General features: G+C 52.4%; 9 protein-coding genes across 9 annotated transcripts; 4 read left to right on the top strand and 5 right to left on the bottom strand.

Annotated features, from left to right (window-relative positions):
• Window positions 1-1,499: 1,499 nt before the first annotated feature.
• Window positions 1,500-2,682, bottom strand: BO97DRAFT_422468 (uncharacterized protein; the record flags this gene model as incomplete). The annotated part of the gene is made up of 3 exons (XM_025696798.1): window positions 1,500-1,672; window positions 2,208-2,268; window positions 2,335-2,682. The coding sequence occupies 3 exons, from the start codon at window positions 2,680-2,682 to the stop codon at window positions 1,500-1,502; spliced, it is 582 nt and encodes a 193-aa protein (XP_025553721.1).
• Window positions 2,683-5,069: 2,387 nt separating this feature from the next.
• Window positions 5,070-8,630, bottom strand: BO97DRAFT_364740 (mitofusin). The gene is made up of 4 exons (XM_025692552.1): window positions 8,162-8,630; window positions 8,044-8,092; window positions 5,901-7,945; window positions 5,070-5,846 (listed from the first exon to the last, which is right to left on the bottom strand). The coding sequence occupies exons 1-4, from the start codon at window positions 8,502-8,504 to the stop codon at window positions 5,488-5,490; spliced, it is 2,796 nt and encodes a 931-aa protein (XP_025553720.1). The 5' UTR covers window positions 8,505-8,630; the 3' UTR covers window positions 5,070-5,487.
• Window positions 8,631-8,949: 319 nt separating this feature from the next.
• Window positions 8,950-10,456, top strand: BO97DRAFT_404101 (ESCRT-III subunit protein DID4). The gene is made up of 4 exons (XM_025694892.1): window positions 8,950-9,080; window positions 9,201-9,476; window positions 9,571-9,831; window positions 9,933-10,456. Exons 1-4 carry the CDS (start codon window positions 9,075-9,077, stop codon window positions 10,059-10,061), a joined length of 672 nt encoding a protein of 223 aa, XP_025553719.1. The 5' UTR covers window positions 8,950-9,074; the 3' UTR covers window positions 10,062-10,456.
• A 13-nt stretch (window positions 10,457-10,469) lies between these two features.
• Window positions 10,470-11,836, bottom strand: BO97DRAFT_412389 (Protein kinase domain-containing protein; the record flags this gene model as incomplete). Its single annotated transcript, XM_025696234.1, has 4 exons — window positions 10,470-11,030; window positions 11,128-11,636; window positions 11,701-11,730; window positions 11,794-11,836. The coding sequence occupies 4 exons, from the start codon at window positions 11,834-11,836 to the stop codon at window positions 10,470-10,472; spliced, it is 1,143 nt and encodes a 380-aa protein (XP_025553718.1).
• Window positions 11,837-12,958: 1,122 nt separating this feature from the next.
• BO97DRAFT_272940 (uncharacterized protein) lies at window positions 12,959-13,861 on the bottom strand. The gene has a single exon (XM_025691000.1). The coding sequence runs from the start codon at window positions 13,706-13,708 to the stop codon at window positions 13,229-13,231; it is 480 nt and encodes a 159-aa protein (XP_025553717.1). The 5' UTR covers window positions 13,709-13,861; the 3' UTR covers window positions 12,959-13,228.
• A 502-nt stretch (window positions 13,862-14,363) lies between these two features.
• Window positions 14,364-16,795, top strand: BO97DRAFT_404098 (uncharacterized protein). Its single transcript, XM_025694891.1, has one exon. The coding sequence runs from the start codon at window positions 14,667-14,669 to the stop codon at window positions 16,512-16,514; it is 1,848 nt and encodes a 615-aa protein (XP_025553716.1). The 5' UTR covers window positions 14,364-14,666; the 3' UTR covers window positions 16,515-16,795.
• Window positions 16,796-16,940: 145 nt separating this feature from the next.
• BO97DRAFT_386324 (triose-phosphate isomerase TPI1) lies at window positions 16,941-18,586 on the top strand. Its single transcript, XM_025693526.1, has 6 exons — window positions 16,941-17,200; window positions 17,326-17,605; window positions 17,695-17,769; window positions 17,859-17,971; window positions 18,027-18,241; window positions 18,301-18,586. The coding sequence occupies exons 1-6, from the start codon at window positions 17,163-17,165 to the stop codon at window positions 18,327-18,329; spliced, it is 750 nt and encodes a 249-aa protein (XP_025553715.1). The 5' UTR covers window positions 16,941-17,162; the 3' UTR covers window positions 18,330-18,586.
• Window positions 18,587-18,662: 76 nt separating this feature from the next.
• Window positions 18,663-20,364, bottom strand: BO97DRAFT_386320 (mitochondrial distribution and morphology protein 10; the record flags this gene model as incomplete). Its single annotated transcript, XM_025693525.1, has 3 exons — window positions 20,123-20,364; window positions 18,784-20,062; window positions 18,663-18,747 (listed from the first exon to the last, which is right to left on the bottom strand). Exons 1-3 carry the CDS (start codon window positions 20,217-20,219, stop codon window positions 18,663-18,665), a joined length of 1,461 nt encoding a protein of 486 aa, XP_025553714.1. The 5' UTR covers window positions 20,220-20,364.
• Window positions 20,365-20,522: 158 nt separating this feature from the next.
• On the top strand, window positions 20,523-21,912 carry BO97DRAFT_404096 (ribosome assembly factor MRT4). Its single transcript, XM_025694890.1, has 2 exons — window positions 20,523-20,862; window positions 20,969-21,912. The coding sequence occupies exons 1-2, from the start codon at window positions 20,669-20,671 to the stop codon at window positions 21,510-21,512; spliced, it is 738 nt and encodes a 245-aa protein (XP_025553713.1). The 5' UTR covers window positions 20,523-20,668; the 3' UTR covers window positions 21,513-21,912.
• Window positions 21,913-22,491: the final 579 nt, after the last annotated feature.

Below are 22,491 nucleotides of genomic sequence, written 5' to 3'. Positions count from 1 at the left end.
TCGCTTGGCGTCTCTGAAGATCCTAGGATGTTTAGAAAGTCGGAGAATGTAGACAGGAATTGCTGTATGAACTTGGTCGGCAGTTAGATAATCATATTCATGATTTTTGATATCACCACAAGTGAAGAATGTCGTTTGTGTATTTCCACGGCCAGAAAGCGAGTTCTTGTATTTGGATAATGCTTGTCCACAAAATCCTGCACCTTTGCAGCAAACGGCTGGGTTGATTCCAGATAGTGAGTGGAGTTCAGAATAGCTGTGGGTGTATCGCCGACAATTCGGATTGGTGCATGATTGAGAATTTCATGGGAATTTCGAAGGAAGCTTTCCAAGATATTATCGATTCGGGCTAGGGCACGGTTGTGCGAGTCTGTTTCTTGATGTTCCAGCATTATATGTTCAAAATCCCTGATAATATAGCTGGTAGCTAGTATTAGGAGCAAAGCTGAGTCTGGCTGATGGATGTTGGTCACGGCAGCGGCGAGTCATCAGGTACAGTTATGTTGCAGGGGGAAGGGCTCCCACCTCTATTTTCAGTACTGGCTTTGACATAACAAGCCGCCAGCCTCAGCTAAACCCAGTGTGAAGCCAGAGGCAGATATACCCAGGGTTTCGCGCTCACCATTTGGAGAGATGGATATAACTTACGAATCGATTGACTCGTGACTAGTACTACTAGTAATGACACCCGAAGTTCTTGGAACCTGACGACTACAACGTACTTGAAATGGTCTCCTAGATTGTTCTCTGTATATCCCTGCGACAAATCATTCTCAATTTGGAGCATCGGTATACAGGCCCTTTTCAATTAGCATATACAATATAATTCGGGATATCTAAAAGCCAGACGCATGCTACCAGGTAGTTATCTCAAGATCACAGTAAGCTTCGTATACAAAATAGTATGTATCGTCTGGTTTAGTCCTAGTGGATCAAACGCCAGCCGAAGAATGCTGAGCTCCGCGCTTCAGCCTTTCCATAGTTTAGCACAGTCTCTTATCTCTGAATCAGGCAGACTCAACAGTCTCTGTAGCCGTCCAATTGTTGTTTGCATAAGCTATTTGAACCTGGTCTGATAGTGTCTCAGTTGAGATCTTGGGCGGTAGAGCCTAAAGAGACCCCCTTTTGTACACAGCAGCAAACAGTCAGGCAGAGGATAAAAACGGAAAAACAGAAAGTGCAGAATTGATCTCTACAGCTCATCACACCCTATCTACAAATCATGGCCAGTGCTCGCCGCTTGGTGGAATTGATGGCCTGAGCGAAGCTGTTCCTGGTGAGTCCTGGAGAGGGCTGGGAAGCATCAGTAAAGCTGCAAGGTTAGGGTTAGAGGAGGGCTCGCTCTGATACGCCGCAAGAGGATCTCAGGATCTTCCTTGTGATTACCGGCGCCTCTTGGACGCCGCTTGTCTCTCACGTGTCGCCCTCTGGCCGCTTCTGTACCATATCGGTTACAGCCTGAAATTCCCTGAGGCGCGCTGGTGAGCAATGCAGAGTAGTCATTGCGCCGGCGGTTCTGCCTGTGTTTGCACCATAGCATCCAACGCTCGCTCTCGAGCACATGCTTTCCGTTTGCCCTCTTTAACGTCATCCTTGTTTTCATGCTCAATGCCCATGTCGACGGCCTCCTGCCTGATATTGTTCTGCATCGTGGCTTTACCCTTGCGGCCGTCTGGTTGGAATTGTCCATGACTCCGTGTGGCTCAGGTTCAACCTGGAAATGATAGGAGGATTCAAAGGAAGCTGTTCCTTTCGCCTGTCAGGTGCTGGGTCCGGTGGAGGGGAGCATGATACTTTTTACACTAATAGGCCTCATGGTCTAAACCATTGTTTATACGACGCTCGCAGATTGCGGCGGATGATACTGGCCGTCCTGCCAAAACCGATTTCCTCTGGTGTTCTGCCGGTAGACAGAATTCAGTTAATTGTCCAATCTAGTCTTTTGCTGTACGTACATAAAGCTATTGAACTCTCGTATATAAACTCGCTTAGCTTCGCCTTTCGACTAATGGTCCCGAACACCATGTAGAGATGCGAGTTCCTATTCAGGTGTTGTACACAGGTATCCCGTACAACTGGGGTGCTAAAAAGAAACAGTTGAGATGTATGTATCTTAAACCAAGATGATAGGATTATCTTAGCTATTCTCGATTGGAATTTGAACGAGAAGTATCTTACCGTCCTCCTCGTCCAAACGATGGAATTACCCCCATCATGCCCTTCTGCGACTTCATCAATGACGATCAGCTCGTCACTATCAATGACCACCTGCTTAACATCTAGAAGGACAGGATAACCGTACACTGTGCCGGCTAATCACCGGGGTCTACTCACAGCACCGCGATCCTCTTGTCCGTCCATCCATAACTCATCTCGTACGGAGCACAGAATGCCTTTGTCCGGCCACTTGCATCCGCCGTATTCCACTCCGTCCTTAGCCCAACCGCGAGGCGCCGGCTGGCCCCTTCGATCCCTGGCCTCACGGTCGAGTTTGTCTCGTTGGGCATTTCTTCCCTTCGCCGCCATCTTTGGTGTGGCGGGGGCTGGCTCCGGATCACCCAGAGTCCATGTATCCGTTGGCTGTGTCCACGCGTCGAGGACCTTCTGGCACTGCGTCTGTAGCTGGGGTAAGGTACCCTCCAGGTATTTCCTTGTCGCTGGGATGAGTGAGGAACCGGCCATGATAAGAGCTGTGACAAAACAGGAGAGGAAGACTGGGCACGATGAGATACAGGCTGTCTCTGAGATAGGGTGTGCCCGCGGGAGGGTACTTAATTGAGAGCCAGTTCCTAATAGAGTTGCAGCAACAATCACAGCGCGCAGACCGTGGAAATGAGCCACCCCTAACACTAGAACGAAACCATGAGTGTGCTACTCAAGGTAAGCCAAGGGAAATTGCCGTTCTCCCCTTTATTGATGGGACAACTTCCATCTAAGTGCGAACGGAGAGGCGTAACAATGCGATAACAACGTTTACAGTTCCGTGTCACGTCTCGGAACCTTCTTGAGGGTGTCATTCTCGTCAATGAAGTAGTTTACTGTAGCATTTGCGAAGTTGTTAAATCTGTTCTGATGCTGGATAGCTGCGAAAAGCCGCGCGTAGATCGCCTTCCTCGCCTCAACATTTGTGGCGTTCTGGACCTCTTCTTCATGTATTATCAGAGGTCCGTAGAGTACGGTCTCCATTCGTCTGTGATGCAACAGTGTTTCCAACTCTTCTTACTTGGATCAAAAGAATCCTTGCGTGCATGGGCTGCGTGCGCCTGAATCGCCAGCGCATTCGCATTCCCTGCTTTGATGCCCGCAACGTCTTCTGGTCGTGCAACGCAATGACCGATAATGACATTCTCGAGCGGAATACCGCAAGACTTTGAATCGCGTTGTCCCAGTAAGAGCCAGGATTTCCACGGGCGTCCCTGGTCTCCGCGTAGGATGTATCCGCCCTTTAGAATCGGATAAAACATTTGGCCGTGTGCTTGGATTAGGAACGTAGGACCACAAAGGACACGGTATGGGCGAATACAACCCTCCTCCGTCAACAACGCCTCATACTTCGTGACTTTTACCACGATATCCACTTTGTTTGGAACAAATACTGCGGAATAGGTCTCGTCGGGTCCACAGCTGTATGGAATATCTGTCCATCACGGGGAATCGTGTTCCAGGGTTAAGGGGATTGATTATTTGGTTGAGATTGTGCTGAGCATGGGGGGCTGTGTAGCCAAGCCACCAGATCATCTGCCGAGAAATGGGAGAAATGCTTTGTTGGCTTTCCTCTTGAGAATATTTTGACGATTTCTGGGGAATTGTCTGCATGATGAAACCGGCAGGAACTCGGACCTGACGGTTGGACAACGTGGATTAGTGTACTGATCCATGGTATATAAGTTGGGGTATATACTTACAAGAAAGGCGATGTAGTGGGTAAGCCTTATCTCTCGCCGCTGGGGACTTCACTCTCTCAACACTCGTCGCCGGTTGGGAGTCGTCTTGGAAGAGCAGGTGGGCTTTCTAAGATAGTGCCTTGGTGTTGATATAGTGCGGGACTTATGGCTGAACAAGGGACAGAGAGGGATAGAATGCTGGTGTCTCCTGCTGGGAGGTGGAAGACGGCCATCAAATCTTGTAGCTTGGCTGCTGAATCATGCATTAGGTTAAGCATGTTTGAACTGGGTGAGATTCTTCGCGAGTACTCGGGACTTGACCTGCTCGATTTGTAACGGTCTGCTGCTGTTTCTGCCAGTCGGACGTAGATTGATCGTCGGGACTGAATTGCGAGCCTGCCAACGTGTGTTTTGCAAGACGGGGAGTTGTATCTTCAATGGTGAGCTCCGCCGCTTTCGAGGAGGATGTTTCAAGCTCATCATCTGTACATTCTCGTTGACACTGTGTCCGCACATGGGTTGATGGAATGCGAGAGCGGTTTCGCCTACAGGATCGGTTTACTGTAGCATCGAAGGAGATGGTCAGCTTTCATACAGTGGTTTCAATCGGAAAGGATAATACCATACTATCTCCGTATACCGGACGCAGGTAGAGCTTATATCATTCCTCAATTGACTCCATTGCCTCCAGTGCCGACCTCCATGACTTCGCGTCGAGTCATGTCATAAATTGTAGAGCGAGGACCCCTTACTTGTATATTGGAAGGTCGGTCTAGGGATTATAACGCATGCGAGAAGGACAGACTCAAGTGTGAGAACGAGAGGTCGCTTGATGAAAGAAAGGGAGATTTAGAAGAAAGAGGATGTGAGAGGGAGGAGAGACAGGGTGGAAGAGAGAAGATGGAAGAGGATGAGAAGGTGGATATAGGAGAGAGGGAAAAGTAAGAGAAAAGAAGTCTGAGAGAGGTAGGAGCAGGCGACATTCATGTTCAATTGCTCGAGCCTGTGTTATTGAATACGTGCTGATTGTGGTGATTGTTTGCGCTTCTTGAATAGATGGCTGGCTGGCTTTCACACATCAACGATTCACACACCAATGACGTAGTTCTGCTGTGAAACAGAAAGAGGGTGAATGGACCTACAACTGGGAGAGGGACAGATATACCTATCATGAACTTGTGCATAGCCAGAACTTTGAATGACAGGCCATTTCTTCACAGCATCAGCAACAGGACAAGGCGCAACGACAAAGTGATCGAGGCAGACAAATACAAAAGACCATTGTCTAGGATATCATTCTGATGAAGAATTTTGAAGCTATATCTTAACCATGCGTACCGCCAAACACGCCTCATTACAGCAAGGAAGATCAAGCAGAGTTAAAAAGAAGAGAAGAGGAGGAAAGAAAGAAGCTGTAACTCATGCACGACGGGATATTTTGTGAGGGAAACAGGAAAAGAAGAAGGCAGAGCGGAAGGAGGCAGCACAAGGCCTAGGCAAACCACACAGCAGAGAAGGGAATAATAGAAAGTTCGTACAGCATCATTACGTTTTGTACAAGGGAAATCACCTCCGAACCCATCTAAGCGTCCCCTATCAATGCTCAATGAGCTGCCGCAAGGCCGCCGGGTAGAGGAGCATCCAGATCAATGCTCTCTACCGATCTGCGGTTCTCGCCACTCTCGCGGAAGAGATTCGAAAAGTACTTGCTGGCGGTCTCGCTCTCGTGCTTGGTCTTGCTCACTTCGTGCTTGCGACGTCCAAGGTCTTCGATGTCTTGCGCGAGACTGGTTTGCAGATTTCCGGCAGGCAGGCGCAGGATGCGGCGAACTTCGGAGGAAATGCGCGTGGCGTTGGAGTGAACGTAGTCCATCTCTGAAAGAGTGGCCGCAAGCTTGCGGGACAGACGGGGAGGAAGGGTAGTGGGGATAGTGGAAACCATCCAGGCGGCAGTCAGGGCAGCTATATTTATGTTAGTAAAGGGCATGCAGATAGACAAAAAGTAGTAAAACGTACCGGCTGCCAGAATACCAGGCAGGAAAAGTCGTCGCACATTGTTCGGTCCCAGGAAGCGAACAGCACTGAACATACTGTCGACCCAGCCGATGCCACCAAAAGCCCTACCTCCGAGAACAGTCACGGCAGTCATCGCCATACCAGTACCGGCCATCTTCTCTTGCCGCTCCCAAATACCAGAGATGTCGAAGAAGTCCCAGATCTCCACTTCCGTGTCAACCTGTCTTGCAAGCGTGTGGCGACGACCGCGACGGAACATCATGTCCGCACGGAAGTTCAAAGGCGCGAACTTATCTTCACCAACATGCAAAAGACCGATGTTCTGGACGAAACCAACGCCCTTGACCGTCTTCTCGCGAGCATAATCTTCGCAGTCCGAGACAGATGCGGCAATCTGATCCAGCATAGCCAACTTCAAATCCTCGGCGTACTGGAAGGCAGAGAACAAACCCGGGTACTCGACACCCAAGTCAGCCTCGGAAACATGAGCAATGGTTTCACCCAGGCTAGAACGAGTGTGATTGTAGACGTCGTCGCACGAATCATCAATGTACTTCTCGACCTGCTCGCTGAGTTCGACCTTCTTCTTCTTGCCTTGCTCATAAGCAGGTTCCAGCTCGGCCAGCTCGTCCGTGACACGCTTGAGTTCTGCCTGAGCCACATCGCGGTTGACTCCAGCCAGGGAGTTCAGATCTGCGAGCAGGTTCAGGAGATATGTCCGAGCAGGCGCAAGCTTTGAACGAGAGCGCTTCTCGAGGACGAACCGACGCAAAGAACCTTCCAGATTCTCGAAATCCTGGATCTTCTGTCTTTCTTTGCCCTTGCCTTTGCCCTTTCCTTTATCCTCGGGCTCGTCATCGTCGGATCCATCGTCGCCACCACCACCGGAGTTCGGACTGGGAACGGGAGGCGCCACGGGAATGGCGTTACTGGAAACGAAGTGAACCAGTTCGGCCGCCTCCTTGTACGTACGGGGACTGAGCTTGCCGATCTGATCCAGGATCATCCGCTCACACCGCTGCTTGTCGCGAATCTGATCAAAACCGTTGACAACAATGAACATGTACGCCTTCTCGTGGGCAGCATTGAGAATGAACTCCTTAGCAGAAAGAGTGAAGTGGTTAGCAGCCGACACCACGAACACGACCACATCGATTTCCTCCTGTCGCGCAAAAACAGCCGTCGTCTTCAAGGAATCCGAGTTCAGACCAGGCGCATCAATCAGCGCAATATCCACGACGCCGTTGTTGAGCAAAGACTCGTCGATCGTCCGCACATCCTTCACATAGACCTTGCACTGCATGTACTTGGAGTTATCGATGACGATATTCTCCAGCTCATACAGCGCATACACGTCGTATGTACTCTCATCGTTGCGGTTGTAGTGCACATCCTTGTGAACGGCATGCACCTCCTCGATACCACTGTTCTCGCGTGCATCCAGGACCTCGCAGAAAATGCTGGTGCATGGCTGCTGATCCTCGGGCAGAACCTTGCGACGCAGCAGCGCATTACAGAACGTCGACTTTCCCGCGTTCAAATCACCCGTAATCAGAACCTTGCTGGAGGTATCCTCGATGCGGTCCCGCAACGAGAGCAGATGCTTGACGCTCTGGGCGATCTTGCCATCCAACAGCGACGCGATGGACGCTTTCTCCAGCGAGTGAACCAGCTCAGCCTGCGACAGGGCTCCCAGCTTCAGATCGAGTTTGAGAATCGAAAACTCCTGCGCGATCTGGGGGCTCATCAACCTGGGCTCGGCCGGAACACGGCGCTGGGCGGCAGCACTCGACTCGGCCAAGTCCTCCCCGCCGGTCATGGTGGCGGCGCGCCGGACCTGACCGGGACGGGGCATCGAATCATCCAGGGACTCATCTCCGAAGTAGGACTGTCTCTTATGCAGGGCGGGTTTCTCGGAGGGCGACTCGGGTGCGTTCTGGACGGAGGGGTAGTGGGCGGGCCATTGCCGGTTCATGTCCTGGAGTTCCTTCAACGTTTCGATGGTGCGCGTGATCGCGCGTCCAAGCTTGGTCCGGTTCGAATTACTATGCCGCGAATCTTAGCACAGCTTCACTCAATACAACGAAGATAGGTTGGTCCGTAGCCGACACATGCAGGAAAAAAAAAACAGGGCCGCACATACTAGAGAAGCTGATGAACATGGCTCGCGACAACCTGTCGCTCGTGCTCAGCTATAAACCCGACGCGTCAGTCATGTTCTGTCCATAGCAATACATCGGCTTCAAGAAAAGAGAGCTCACCCGCCGGGTTCCATTCTCCTAGATGGGCAGGCGCGTGCATGGGAGTCGGGCTATCGACCATCAGATCCGCTCGCCAACCGCCACCAGCAGCAGCTCCAGCATCGCCATCCACCACGCTTCCACTGGCAATGCTTCCGCCGTACCCGGAATCCTCATGCAACGAGGCCATCAAGGCCGTTGCGCTCTCGGAGGTCGAACCATTCCCGACAGTCATGTACGCCGGCGGGGGTCTCGGGAAGGATGGGGGGGTATTGTTCGCAGAGGAAGCCTCCTGGGGCGGCTGGCTGGACGAGGAGCCGGAGGACGAAGAGGCGCCTTGGCCGGGGTAATACTCCTGACTCATGGCAAAGGGGATGTTGTTTGCATGTGGGCGTAACCCAGGACGGTGAAAAGAGTTGTGATCGAAAGAAATGTCCGGTTGAAGAATGAAGGAGTGGTGCCGTGGGAGGCGAGGGAGATTAGATTCGGCTTAGTGATGGAATATGAATTAATGCATGCACCCAAAAAGCAGCAGCAGCAAATCATGGAAATTCCGCGCGGGAGGCAAATGAAGGAAAATAATTCGTTCATTAGTGGTTAGTGGCTGGAAAGAGTTTAGTGGGTGGGGGAATTGGTCCTGCATGTGACTGCCGCCAATGCTGTATGTATGGGGGGTGTATTATTGGGCTTGAACAGGCAACTTTATCTGCGTAATTTCAGTAACGGTCATACATAAAATACAGTTCTTGCTTTCCCTTGATGTCACTACACTAACTAACTAACTACACTACACTCTCCGCCTCGGTGGCCTGCTACTTATCAACACCACCACCACCACTACTACCACACCAACAACCCATCACCCAATACCTCCTCCCTAACCTTCCTCCCCCCTCTTCCTTACAAAGTGGTGTGATCCCTCAAATCCGTCAAAATGAACGTAAGTACACCACTCCAACCCAAACCCCCAATCATCAGTCCTATCCAAAGCACCGCAATCGCAAACCACCCCACTCCACCCACCCCCACCCCAACAAAATAACTAACACCCAAAGAAAAGATCGTAGAATGGGCCTTCGGCAAACGAATGACACCCGCCGAGCGACTCCGGAAGCACCAACGCGCGCTGGACCGAACGCAGCGGGAGCTGGACCGCGAGCGGGTGAAGCTCGAGAACCAAGAGAAGAAGCTGGTGCAGGACATCAAGAAGAGCGCCAAGAATGGGCAGATCGGGGCGTGTAAGATCCAAGCCAAGGACCTGGTGCGCACGCGGCGCTACATCCAGAAGTTCTACCAGATGCGCACGCAGCTGCAGGCTATTTCGTTGCGGATTCAGGTGCGTTTGCTCTTTCCCAGCCGAAGGCGGACGTGGTTGTATGGGGGATGCGATAAGCTGACCATTTCTTGATCGATTGTGTGTGTGTACACAGACTGTACGGAGTAATGAGCAGATGATGCAGTCGATGAAAGGGGCGACGATGTTGCTGGGTAGTATGAATCGGCAGATGAATCTGCCGGCGTTGCAGCGGATTGCGATGGAGTTCGAGCGGGAGAATGATATTATGGATCAGCGGCAGGAGATGATGGATGATGCTATTGATGAGGCGACGGGGATGGAGGGCGAGGAGGAGGATAGTGAGGATATCGTCAAGGAGGTGCTGGATGAGATCGGTGTCGACCTTAGCCAGGCGGTATGTGGTTCTCTCTCTCATTTCTTTGGAGCTTGTCTCGATCGATGGGATAAGTGTTGTTTGTGTTACTCGGGTACTGACTTCGCTTCGTGCGCTTCTAGCTGGGCGAGACGCCGACGGATATACAAAAGACGGCGGTGGGTGAGGCTAGAGTGGCCCAGCCGGTTGGCGCTGGTGGAAACGCAAGTGATGATGACCTACAGGCGAGACTGGATAGTCTTCGTCGCTGATGACATAGAACGAGCCGCTACGAATGTCTCGTTTCTTCTTCGTATACCTTATATCTTTCTTCCCTTTTTTCTTGCGCTGTCATTATCTTTGTGGCTAGGGGTTTCTGGTATTGGGCATAATGCATTATCGTCTCTGGGGTTAGCCTTGCACGTCTACAATCATAACCATTTCACACCTCCCATAGCAACCAGTTTTGCTTCCACCAAGCCAGGCACGTCGACCACACCAGAAACACCACTACACTGGCTTCGAATGCTTTTTGTTTGTGATTTACAAACCGATATGATAGCAGTTCCCTGAATCCAGAGGGAAACCACATGCTTCGCAACACAGGACCACAAATCATCAAGAAATGCCTGCAGGGGGATGATCTACACAGATACCTTTCTCGGTTCTCTATCACGGAGTCACGTATCATAGGGCGCCGGCCGCTGAAATTGCTCGGGATCGAGATAATCCCACTGCCCGAACCAAACAAAGGACTCCATCTCCGGCAAAGTTGGCCTTTTCTTCGTGTCTTTGGCAAACATCATCAACATGGCATCCGCGCAGTCCTGCGAGAGAGACTCTCGGAGAGGTATTTCCAAGTTGACGACCCTGTGTCGCCGACGGTTAGCCTCATATGACCGCAGTTGCTCATGCCCTCTCGGAATACCCTGTTGCTTCCATTGTGACAAATAGCTAACTCGACCGTCCCATTCGGGATTTTCCCAGGGCATGTACCCGTGGAGCAGCTCGTAGATGTCGGCGGCAAGCATCCACAGCCCGGTCTTGCGCACGTCGTGGGGCACGCCGACCTGGATCTGCGTCCTCTTTTTCAGCCTGTCTCGGTAGATGTCTCTCAGGAGCGCGAGTATGACTTCTGGCGTGCTGTTGCCTTCGTAGCCGGGCACGTAGGTGAAGTCAGGCGCCCAATAATCGTCGTCTGTTAGCGCAAATGTGAAGAGTCCGACATCCAGGAGGGTGGTCTGTTTTCGACACAGCGAGGGGAATCGGTTAGCAATCACTTTTGGTACATGGAGCCTGGCGAGCGACCGTCGGTGACAGTCATGGGACAAAACGTACGTTTAAGTTCTTGTCTATGACAAAGTTGCTCATCGTGAGATCGTTGTGGCAGATACGCATATCGCGCAGATAGGCGATGCCTTCCAATAGGTGAGATGCAATCTTGCAGACCATGTACTCCTGCAATTTTGTCTCCTTCATATAGACAAAATTATGGCCTCCGCATGAGCTAAATCTCTCCTCGTTCCACTTCGCAAAAGGGGCATCGGGGTCGTAAGCAGATTCTGCGACCTCGTCATCGACGTGGGCGTCCATCACAATAGCCTGATAGTAGCCGTGGGTGTAGACTGAGTCCAGGGTCGGAAACCGGTCACTCTCGTTGGTAAGGAGCAGAATGTACGCCTCCACAGGGATATAGTGATAGTCCACAAATTCTTCAGTGAATAAGGGCGCCACCATTGGTTGAGGCCCAATGCACCCGACTACCGTCGGTTGAGCGTAATATTGCATTGAGGTTCCAATCGTGACCAGGTTCTCCATCTTGATGGCATACAAATGATCTTCATTGTCTGCTGAGCGAGAGGGATCAGTATGATGCTACCATCAAGGTCATAACTCAGTCTGAAAACTTACTTTTGTGGGCGAGGAAGACGACACCGTACGCTAGTAAAGCCAAAGGTTAGCCAAGAAGCAGTTGAGGAAATGCTGTAAAATGCGAGAACATACTTCCAGTGCCGAGGATCCCTCTGACGACGAAGTGATCTGTCATGATTGAGCATCGATTAGCCCATCGAACTTTGTTCCTTGTTGCCTGGTCCGCTATATCGCTATCCCGGTTCAGCAGAATGTAGCCCTGGTAATGATAGCTGTCGCTCCTTCTTCTACCATCGGCCAAGTGAGAGCACCTGGAGATTTCAGTTTGCTGAGAGGCTAAGGCTGCATTATAGCGATGAGAAAGAATTCGATGAAGACTAGGAAAGTCTGCTGCGAGTCTAGTTTTTGGATCCAGGAGATCATGGATGACCGCGGTTAGTTCCGACACATAAGCCTTGATGTGGTAGTACTTTTGATCGATTTCCTCAGCAGTTATCCTTCGGGCTTCGGTGAATTGCTGGATCAGGTGTCTGAATTCACGGCCCCATGTGTCGCATTGTAATCGAGCCATAATAAGACTCAGTGGTGTTTGCTAGAGTTGGTAGTCCTTCTTAGAGGGATTTTGTATGGTACTTGTCAGGTTGATCATCGTGGCCGCCGCACCTCAAGGGGACCTCGATCTTATATGAGTCCTCATACTTCCAGGGTACAACTTTGAATTAATAAAAAAAATCGACAAAGAGACGGCGTGAGCATCATGGAGCGATTATAGCTTGAGGATGTATCGAGTGTCTGCGTTTGAAGGCGGATGCAAGGACGAAAACTAACAGTGCTGGAATAGATCCGAGGAGACAATGTCATCGTTTCAGTTGGGTGGAAGGTGCGAGGCAAACAAACGAGTCGATGAAAGCCATTGCACTAACCATCCATTGTGTTTGTTTCCGCACAAAGAAAGGAGCTTTTCTGTTTCAACAGGCAAGAAAGAGGTGTGGTAGACGGACGGTCTGACAAAGGGGTAGTAAAGCATCCATGTGAGCAAGAATAGAACAATGAAGAACAAACGCGAATGCTGACATTCTCAGAAAGGGAACAAGCAGTCCCCGCTTTTTTTTTTCTTGTGCTCCAAGCTCAGTGTAGCCACTGATGCCCCAGATCGTTGAATCACCCCAATGGTCAAAATGAGCTTCAGTGCAGGTGAGCCTGTCTCAAGTATTCCACCTTATGCTCTGCCCACCATATCGCTTCCAATATCGCATTCTACTTCCAACAGAGTTTAGCTTGACGTGAAAGACAGCCACAACAAGGTCTGTTAATCTTCAAATCAAACCTAGTAAACAGAACAGAGTAGAAGTGATGCGATCTGCAGCTACCAATGACCACAGACCCTTCAGCCGGGCTCATTTCGCTTGGATCCATGATCAACTCTGCACCTGCAGGAATGAGCAGTGAGTCACACTCCGACTAGCCTATCAGCCTTTTGAGAAAGAGAAAGGATTTGCGTGCCTTTCAGTGGTGGTCGCCTGAACAATTTCGCTGGAAGTGCATGAATCAGAGACCAATTCGTACACTAGAAAGAAAGTTGCCAGCCACGGATAAACACAGGCAGGTTCGTCCCATACGTGCGAAGGCCGCCAATCCTCAGAGTAGGAAGAACTCCGGTTACAGTGCGAGTATTTGCAGACCGGAACCCCTCAGAAAGGAGGCACATCAGCCGTGATTCTCTGGACCGTAGGCAACGGAGGTGATTGAAATGGATGAAGTACCTACGTCGCGCAGCATCTATGGTAGCTTCCATACATATGTCGCGCGATAAGGGATCCACTTTGCTTGGTGTAAAATGCAGTATGTACAGTACAAGATCCATGGACCTTGTCCAATGTCCTTGTGGATTGAGGGATGGCTTGTCGAGCCTGAGAGCGCATCCTGGGCGCTGCTCTGCACCAGGGCGCTGCAAGCGCCACACACACCGGGCTTGGCTGCAGGATCTTGAGCGTGCAAATGACCCAATCAGAGACCACGTTCCTTGGTGATGACTGTTGGATCCCATCGCTGAATGGCTAGGCTACAGAAGAGCTCTCTGTTGCCTGGATCAGAACAGGTGCTGAATTGCTGAAGTCGACCACCTGCAGACAGGGGAACACGGCTGGTTTACTGGGGGGTCCGTTGAAAGTGAGGGCTTTCTCTGCGGGCCCACGCGACATTAAGCATTGTTAATCCCACTTCACTCGTTGATTGTGGCCATCAGACTCTGACTCAACCTTTGCTTCTTTGACATTGCTAGGTGCTGGGTGGTGTTGGTGTTTCCCATCCCCTGCATAGCCCCAATTTCAGATTCCATTGCGGCTGAGGCGTAGGATAATACGAGACCGTGGAAATCGGAGGTGAAGGAGGCACCAAAAGAACGAAAACCCGAGAAATACAAAAGAGAGAAAGCCATGGATAAGTGGCCATCAATACAATTCAGCCTGACGCTTCATGGTTGCCCGGGCTCGCTTTGCGAGCGCCCTGGAAATGTGACATGCGCGTTACCCTCGGATGGATGATCCATAGGCATAGGCACCACCATAAGTCCTTCTCTGTCAGTGCCAGTCCAAGAAAACCTATTTACTGTACCTTCGGGGGATTTTCTCAGAGGTTCGGGCATTCTCTCTAGCGCAAACCATCCTAGTCTATCTAATGGCAAGGCAGAACGCAGCTGGCCTCTGTCCGGTCTGAAACATTCTTACGGCTTGTCTGTCAGAGAAAACCCTTCGACTGTCTTCCATATCTGTTCTGTTCTGTGGAAGACTGACTTGATCGACGCCTTCCCTCCATATAAGATGTATATGTGCTCCTTAGTTCCCCGTCTCTCCAGTTGAAATTCTCCCGTTTATCAGCGTCGAGATCTTGCTTACCTCCTGACATCTGCTGCTGCTGCTACTATTGCTTCGCTGTTTGACTTCCAATATACCCCGTTCAGTCGCTGTGATTCCGCCCCCTATCCGGACGGCGTGGCTCTCTACAGCATGGCGAGGTTCAACATAGACAACTTAGTTCCCCCAGTACCCCCTGTTCCTCCGGTCCCTCCTCTTCATCACCAGCCTGCCCAGGCAAGCGAGGCTCCTCGTATGATGCCCGTTAACCTACAAGGCCAAGTGAGCCCTGAATACTTAGTCAACCCCATGAGCCGGATTCATGTGCAGACCGAAAAGGCTTCCGGCGAAAACATCCAACAGCCAGAAGACTTAGCTGCCATGGGTGCCCTCGATGCTGGTGCCCCTTTGTTCTACCTGGGGTACACCTTCTTCAAAGCCAACCCCACCCTCGGCAAGAAGAGCACCTGGAGCCAGGTCGAGAGGGCGAAAATGCACCTGAGCCAGTCGATCTTGACCAACATGGTGGTTAACCGGAAAAAGAAGTTTCCCGTGGCTGAGCAATACCATTCTTTATCCAAAGCGAAGCGTGCACATGTCGACCAATTGATCCACGAGCTCAGAACCAGGGCGCCCCGATTTGAATGGACTTGTGTTTATGTGAAGGAGGACGAGAAGCCATTCAAGGGCAAGAACTCTCGACGCGGTGACTATGAGACGGTCTCGCTCGAGGTTATCATCCTGAGGAAGGCCGCAAACCTAGTATATCCCAGAGTCTTGGTGGACGAGCCCGTGGAGAAAGTCATCCCTACTCGAGAGACGTTCCAGCTTCCTACCAATCATGTCCAATTCAACATGGAACCCAAGATCACTCAGCCTGTTCCGCCCACCGAGCCGCTTCCCAGACAACCGGGGCCTGCGGTCCATCAAGGACCCGCGCCAACAAGCATGCCGAATATTCAGCAGCCACAGCCATCCAAGCCGAATCATCAGCCTCAACCCCCACCAACCTCACACCCTTTCCCGATAGGGGTACAACGGCCTACACCTCCAGAACAATGGGCAACTTGGGCACAGCAGGGAATGTCGGCTGCCATGCACACTCAGCATCGTCCTTCAGTTGGATTCCATGACCCTGCGACCCCTATCGCAAACCATGGTCCCCAGCATAAGAGCATCCCACAAATGTCGGCCATGTGGAATGATCCCCGGGGCGGTCCCGTTGCACAGGGTATGGCTCATCGAGGTCCCAGCCTGCGTATCTCGCCCAACCCATTGCAAGAACCTCCTGAGATGCAGGGGCTGGGTAAGACCAAGATTCATACCCCCACGCATACGAAGCTCGACCATACCAAAGCGGGAATACCCTTTGCGGGGCCGGAGGTAGAGATGGGGCTCGATTCAAGCAGTGTGGGCGATGGCGAGTCTGTATTTGAGATTGACGACGATGGTTCAACGACTGAGGAGTCTGATGAGGAGTCCGAAATTGATGAGAACCCTCAGCCGTGGCGGGGTAGTCTCTACCGTCGACATTCAACCTCCGGAGCCAAACAAGGTTATCGAACCCACTATCGAAAGCAGCCTCAGAGAAGTAACTTGGCTCAGGGGACTGGTCGCAGTGGTTACCCTGCTGGTTCAGTCGATGTAGTCCCCGCCAAGAGCAGTCCCACCGACCCGAGGGTCATCCCCAGCCGCGAAGTGACACGGCCGGCCCGAGATCGGCCTAAGATAATCCAGGCGCCTGCTCCTCCCGAGGCAGTGGACATGGAGCAACTGCTGGATGAGAGGATTGGAAGATACACTGGAGGACGCGTGCGAAACGACATTCGAACGCGGATGTTGGACGATCGGGAAGCCCGACTGGAGCGTCGCGAGAGACTGTTAGATCTCAAAGCGCGGGTGCTGGAGGAGGAACTGGACAGTGCGTGTTACATACCCCGACGCCTGTCACTCCGGGACTCAGGGTCATTTTATCCTCGTCGATATCATTCCTACCTTTGACGATGTTTATTTATCAGGATTGTCGGGGGGGAGGGGGGAGTTGTTTTGGTCCGGTTATGTTCTCCGTTTAATTTTCGGGCGTTTCCTCGGGTGAGTGAGGGATGTGGGTATACTCTAACGTCATTGCAGCGGAGGTGTGCTTGGGAAGGGTGGGCAGACAGTGGTTTCAATACCAAGAATACCAATTTGTTTATTGATGCATGTCAATTCAATTGATGCGTATGCATTGAGGGATGTAGGAGAGGAGACATGCAGGTCACGCGGGTCATTGCCCCAAGCCAACATCAAGAGACGAAGTAGCAACATGGATGCAGAGAACAGACAAGGAGGGGAAGCTCTGCCTTTGCCAGCTCATTATCGATAAGCCCCGCCAACTGCTGCACCCAAACTCATTACATTGACCCAACCCTTTTGCTCACACCGGCCCGAGCCCCGCCGTCTTCCCCTCCGTCTTTCTCTCGTCTTCCTCGTCTTCGTCATTCATTTCCCTCTCTTCTTCTTCTTCTTCTTCTCTTCTTCTTTCTCTTCTTCTCTTCTCTCTCTTCATACTTCCTCTACTCCCACTCAATCGTACTCTCCCCATCCACCAGATTCATCTTCCGTCTCTCACCTCGTCTCTTCCACTCATCCTACCAACCACTATTCAAGATGCCTCGCCAATTCTTCGTCGGTGGTAACTTCAAGATGTACGACCTCACAGTCCCAGTCCAAGTCCCAGTCCCAATCCCAATCCCAATCCCTGAGCAACCCTGACCACAACAAACCCCACGCTTCGACCATCAAAATGCTAACTCACCCCTCCGCCCCAAAGGAACGGTACTGCGGAGAGCATTACCGCCATCATCAAGAACCTCAACGAGGCTAAGCTCGACGAGTCGGCCGAGGTGGTGATCTCGCCTCCCTCGCTGTACCTGCTGACTGCCCGCGAGGCCGTCTCCGACAAGATCGGCGTTGCGTCGCAGAACGTCTTCGACAAGCCCAACGGTGCCTTCACCGGTGAGATCAGTGTCGAGCAGCTCCGGGACGCCAAGATCAACTGGACCATCATCGGCCACAGCGAGCGCCGTGTGATCCTGAAGGAGAGCGACGAGGTATGTTCTTTTCTGCGTGGTGAATTGGCGTTTCTCCTTCCCAAACGCCCATTCCTCCTAAATGAACCTGTACTAACAGCTCCTACTAGTTCATTGCCCGCAAGGTCAAGGCTGCCGTTGACGGTGGTGTCAGCGTCATCTTCTGCATTGGTGAGACTCTCGAGGTATGTTGTGGATCCATTCCTTGGCGGGGGCCTGTCCTACCCCCACTTCCGCCTTTCACGGTGGGCTGCAGACTAACTGTGGTGTACAGGAGCGTGAGGCCAACAAGACCATCGATGTTGTCACCAGACAGCTCAACGCCGTCGCCAAGGAGCTGTCCAAGGAGCAGTGGGCCAAGGTTGTCATTGCCTACGAGCCCGTCTGGTACGTCAATTTCCTTTCCGCCTCTTGCACATCTACTGACCTGACCGTCCAACAGGGCCATCGGCACCGGCAAGGTCGCCACCACCGAGCAGGCCCAGGAGGTGCACGCCGCCATCCGCAACTGGCTCAAGGAGGCCATCTCCGCCGAGGCCGCCGAGAACACCCGCATCATCTACGGTGGCTCCGTCAGCGAGAAGAACTGCCGCGAGCTGGCCAAGGAGGCCGATGTCGACGGTTTCCTGGTTGGCGGTGCCAGCCTGAAGCCTGCCTGTACGTTCCCAGTTCCCGTTTCTTTGCGTATAATTGATCCCCAAACTAACGCTCCACAGTCGTCGACATTATCAACGCTCGTCTGTAAGCAATTACGACCATCGTATGATAACGTGATATGATACCCGTGCCAGCAAGTCAACCCACCCCCCTAATCCGACATGCTGGCCTTGCTGGTAGGGGACTTATGTGAAAAGAACCTTAACCTCTTCCATCCAACCACGGCGGACACCACGCACCCCTCCCAACCCCGCCTCGCTTCTACTATATGAAAGTGCATATACCGATGAGCAACCACCGATGTCTATAAAAAATACCACAAAATCTATTTCTCTTCATTCCTGCCACAAAAAAATTTAAGCTCGTAAGCCAGAACCTAGTAGAGCCTAATATATACACAAAACCCCCTCACCCCTGAAACTCACGAAGAATACAACACCGACACCCCAACCCCATGCCAGTACGACTTCCCCGCCCCAGCCCCAGCCCCACCACCACCACCGCAACTCTGCGCCCCGGCCGCACTCAACGAGGAAATAGACGGCAGCGACGAGGCAAACGAGCTAGGGCCCAGCCCGACGCCAGCGCTAACCAACAACTCCTTGACGCGGCCCTCCCACAGCAACCGTACATTCCACGACTGACCCACCCGGATCTTGAGCACGGATTCATTTTCCTCAGCTTGCGTAACAGCCGAGGTGGCAAGTCCCGCGACCTTCGTCGACGGTATCGGATCCGCAGCGGCCTTGACGCTGAAGCTTGAAAGCGGCGGGACGGGGCCCGTCTCCCCGCGCATCTTGCGTCTTGCCCACTCCAGTCCGTCGTCAGCTTCCAGGGCGCCATTGGGAGTCGGAGACGCCCGACGGCTCTTGCGCCATAGCTCCATCCCTGCTACCATTTCGCTTTCCCAGCTGTAGACGTTGAAGCCGAAGCGCGAGCTGAAGGCTAGGTTTGGTGAGGCGCGCAGTGAGTATGTTGTTGAGAGGGAGCCGGTTAGTGGTGTGAGGGTGAGGGTGAGCGTGTACGGGAAGGTCGAGATCGGGTTGTTGCCTGCATTGCTGCTGCTGCTGCTGCTGCTGCTGGAAGGCGGCGCTGTGGATGTAGATGTGGATGAGGGTACGTCCGTCGCGGCGGGGAGGGTGCTGAACCGCAGCCCGGTGGACATTCCGATTAGCGAGGAGACGGGCGAGTAGTATGCTTCGGCGCCGGCGGAGAGGAGCGACAAGGGGTGCGCGGGACGAGTGTTGGCTGGGTTGCGTGGGTCGGGGCCGAAGTTCCATAGACCGCGCCAGCCGAACAGCGCATTATCCGTGCTGAATAGGTACTCGTTGCTGTACTTGCCGGTATTGTGGGAGAGTTGCGTGAGGAGGGAGGCTTGCGGCGCGGATTTCGATAGCGGAGGGCCTCGCGTCGAGCACACGGCGAGGGAGAGCTGCATGGTGGGAGAGATGCGGCGGAGGAAGAGGGCGTTCAGGGTGGTCGGCGGGGGTAGATGAAGGGTTGCATGGAATAGGGTAGCTTTCTGGGAGCGACGGCCATGGTTTGGGGCGTGGTTGAGGTCGTCGAGAATGGAGTCGACGCGGAAGTTCTCGATCGGAGCGACGGGGGCCTGCACTTGACGGTATCCGGGGGAGAGCTTGCGGATAGGAATCAAGGCGCTGCGGCTCGGGGTGTGGTCCAAGGGCACCGTGCTGAAGAGATAGGATACGGAGCCATCGATCAGGCCGACGGTGCCGAGGGTGTAGCTCGTCGCGAAGTGCGGAGTAGAGAGGGATGAGAGGTGGACGCGGAGACGCTCTGGCGTGGAGAAATCAAGCACGGCTGGTGATTGCGGTCAGTTGAGAACACCCCGGTCAAATCCCTGGGAAATGCTGAACAAACACTGCGCAGTAGCCGTGAGTGACGAATATGAATTGTCGCGGTTCCAGTTCGTCGCCTCGGCGAACGCGAGTTGGATGTAATCCATGAAGTCAAGCATTGTCGGAGACCGAAGCAAAGCAGGTTAGTTAGAGAAGTTAGCCGATCAATTGCTCAGCGTTCGCACACTACGACATGCTGGCCGGTAGTCCGGAAAACAACAGACAGTCCCAACCAAGTTGATGACCAGCCGTGAATAAGAGCGAAGTCGAACGATGACGATCTGGAGGAGAAATGCCCCCATCAGCTCGTTTCTCCATGCAGTCTAGCGGGGAGTCGGCGCGGATAAGAGCCCCGCATCAACAATAATCCGGCTGTTATCAAAAGTCAAAAGACAAGAAAAAAAATCACCGGGCAGTGAGGATCCACATCCACCAGGAACTCGATTTCATATTTAATTCCTCCTCCCCTTTCTCCATCCCAGCTTATTTTCACCCGGGGAGACAACAACCACCAACATTACGAACCCTAGTCTCTAATTTCAAACACCCAAACCCCAAAACCGCCAAGATGCCCCGTTCCAAGCGAGCCAGAGTCGTGCACGAGTCCAAGACCGCTAAGAAGTCGCACAAGGAACAAACCCGCCGCCTATACGCGAACATCCGGGAATGCATCGAGAAGTATGATCACCTGTTCGTATTCGGAGTCGACAACATGCGCAACACATATCTGAAGGATGTGCGCACCGAATTCGCCGATAGCCGGTAAGTCAATTTTGTCTTGGGACACTTGAACCCGAACCCGAACCCAACCAAATCAACCCTCAAAGCAACCAACGCAGTCACTAATTACCAAACCTCCCAAAAACAGCCTTTTCTTCGGCAAAACCAAAGTCATGGCCGTGGCGCTGGGCCACACGCCCGAGAACGAAGCCGCGCCGAACCTGCACAAGCTTTCGCCGACGCTGACGGGCGCGGTGGGGCTGCTGTTCACCTCGCGCGACCCGACCACCGTCAGAGACTACTTCGAGTCGTTCCGGCCGCTGGACTACGCGCGGGCGGGCACGGTCAGCACGCGGGCGTTCACGATCCCCGCGGGATTGGTGTATGCGCGGGCGGGCGAGATCCCCGCGGCGGAGGACGAGCCCATCAGCCACACGATCGAGCCTGAGCTGCGCAAGCTGGGCGTGCCGACCCGCCTCGTCAAGGGGAAGGTCATGCTGGAGCTGACGGAGGGCCAGGAGGGATACCCCGTGTGCCGTGCCGGCGAGGTGCTGGACTCGCGGCAGACGACCCTGCTCAAGATGTTTGGGGTTGTCTCGTCCGAGTTCCATGTCGCCTTGAAGGGGCACTGGACGCGGAGTACGAATGCCGTCGAGATCCTTGAGAAGGATCAGGATGGTATGGAGGAGTAAATTGATGATGACAACAAACAAGCCCAAAAAAAGATGCAATGAACAAAAACACAGAATATCCCTCTTCTTTTCATTTTTTTCTTGTCAAGGTCTGCGGGGCGGGTCTCTTTCATATACACCATTTCTTGTTCTAGAAAAAGTTCCAGGTTTTTTTTTTTTCTTCTCCAATTACCCTCCCCGTCCGTGTATCAAGACCAAAAACAAGAAATGCGGCATGACCGACATCCAGCGAGCAAACCAGTCAACGTGGTAATGAGTTCACTTGGCCCTGGCGCATGAGGATGAAAGACAAAACCCCAGACTTCCATGATAGCTTGAACTAAGCCCAATTTAAGCCAAACAGGGAAGCATCAAAGAAATCTAGACCCAAGAAGCTCCCCTCGAAACGCCCCCCCAAGCATCTAGACCTACAATATAATACTACAAAGAACATATGCATCACAACGATTATTTACTGTCCAGCATACCCAGACACAAGAAAGAATCGTTACCTTGATTTTACCGCTGTTTGAAGATCCCTGGTATCGGTCATTGCTGATGGAGAACCCTACCTGATCTTCTTACCTGAACGTCCCAATTCCCAAACCAACCGTGATTCCCACCTGAAGACGATGTTAACTATCTAAAGTACATACTTACCCCAGCGAAAGAGTGACACCCAGGAACAACATGAAAACGCAAGGACATAAAAAGTTAATGAAGACACAAGAGAAAAAGATGGGAGCTGAGCGTGAGAGGAAAATAAGTGCGAAGCGTCTGGTGCGAGAGTAGACTTCGACCTTATGTGAAATGAAACGTCTGCTCGGGCGGGTATAGATACCTCCTGACAAGTGGCATGAAAGAAAGAAGTTGGACCCTTCGACTGTAAATGACTGCCTGGTTGGTTGAGTGACTAGTTGACGGCCAAGCGATCATAATCCGGCTGGCTGACCTTACCCTTATCGACACGGAAGGACGAGAAAGAGATCAATCGGGAGAT

Source organism: Aspergillus homomorphus (genome assembly GCF_003184865.1).
Source record: "Aspergillus homomorphus CBS 101889 unplaced genomic scaffold BO97scaffold_8, whole genome shotgun sequence".
Lineage (NCBI taxonomy): Eukaryota > Fungi > Ascomycota > Eurotiomycetes > Eurotiales > Aspergillaceae > Aspergillus > Aspergillus homomorphus.
This window is presented reverse-complemented; position numbering and strand designations above follow the sequence as displayed.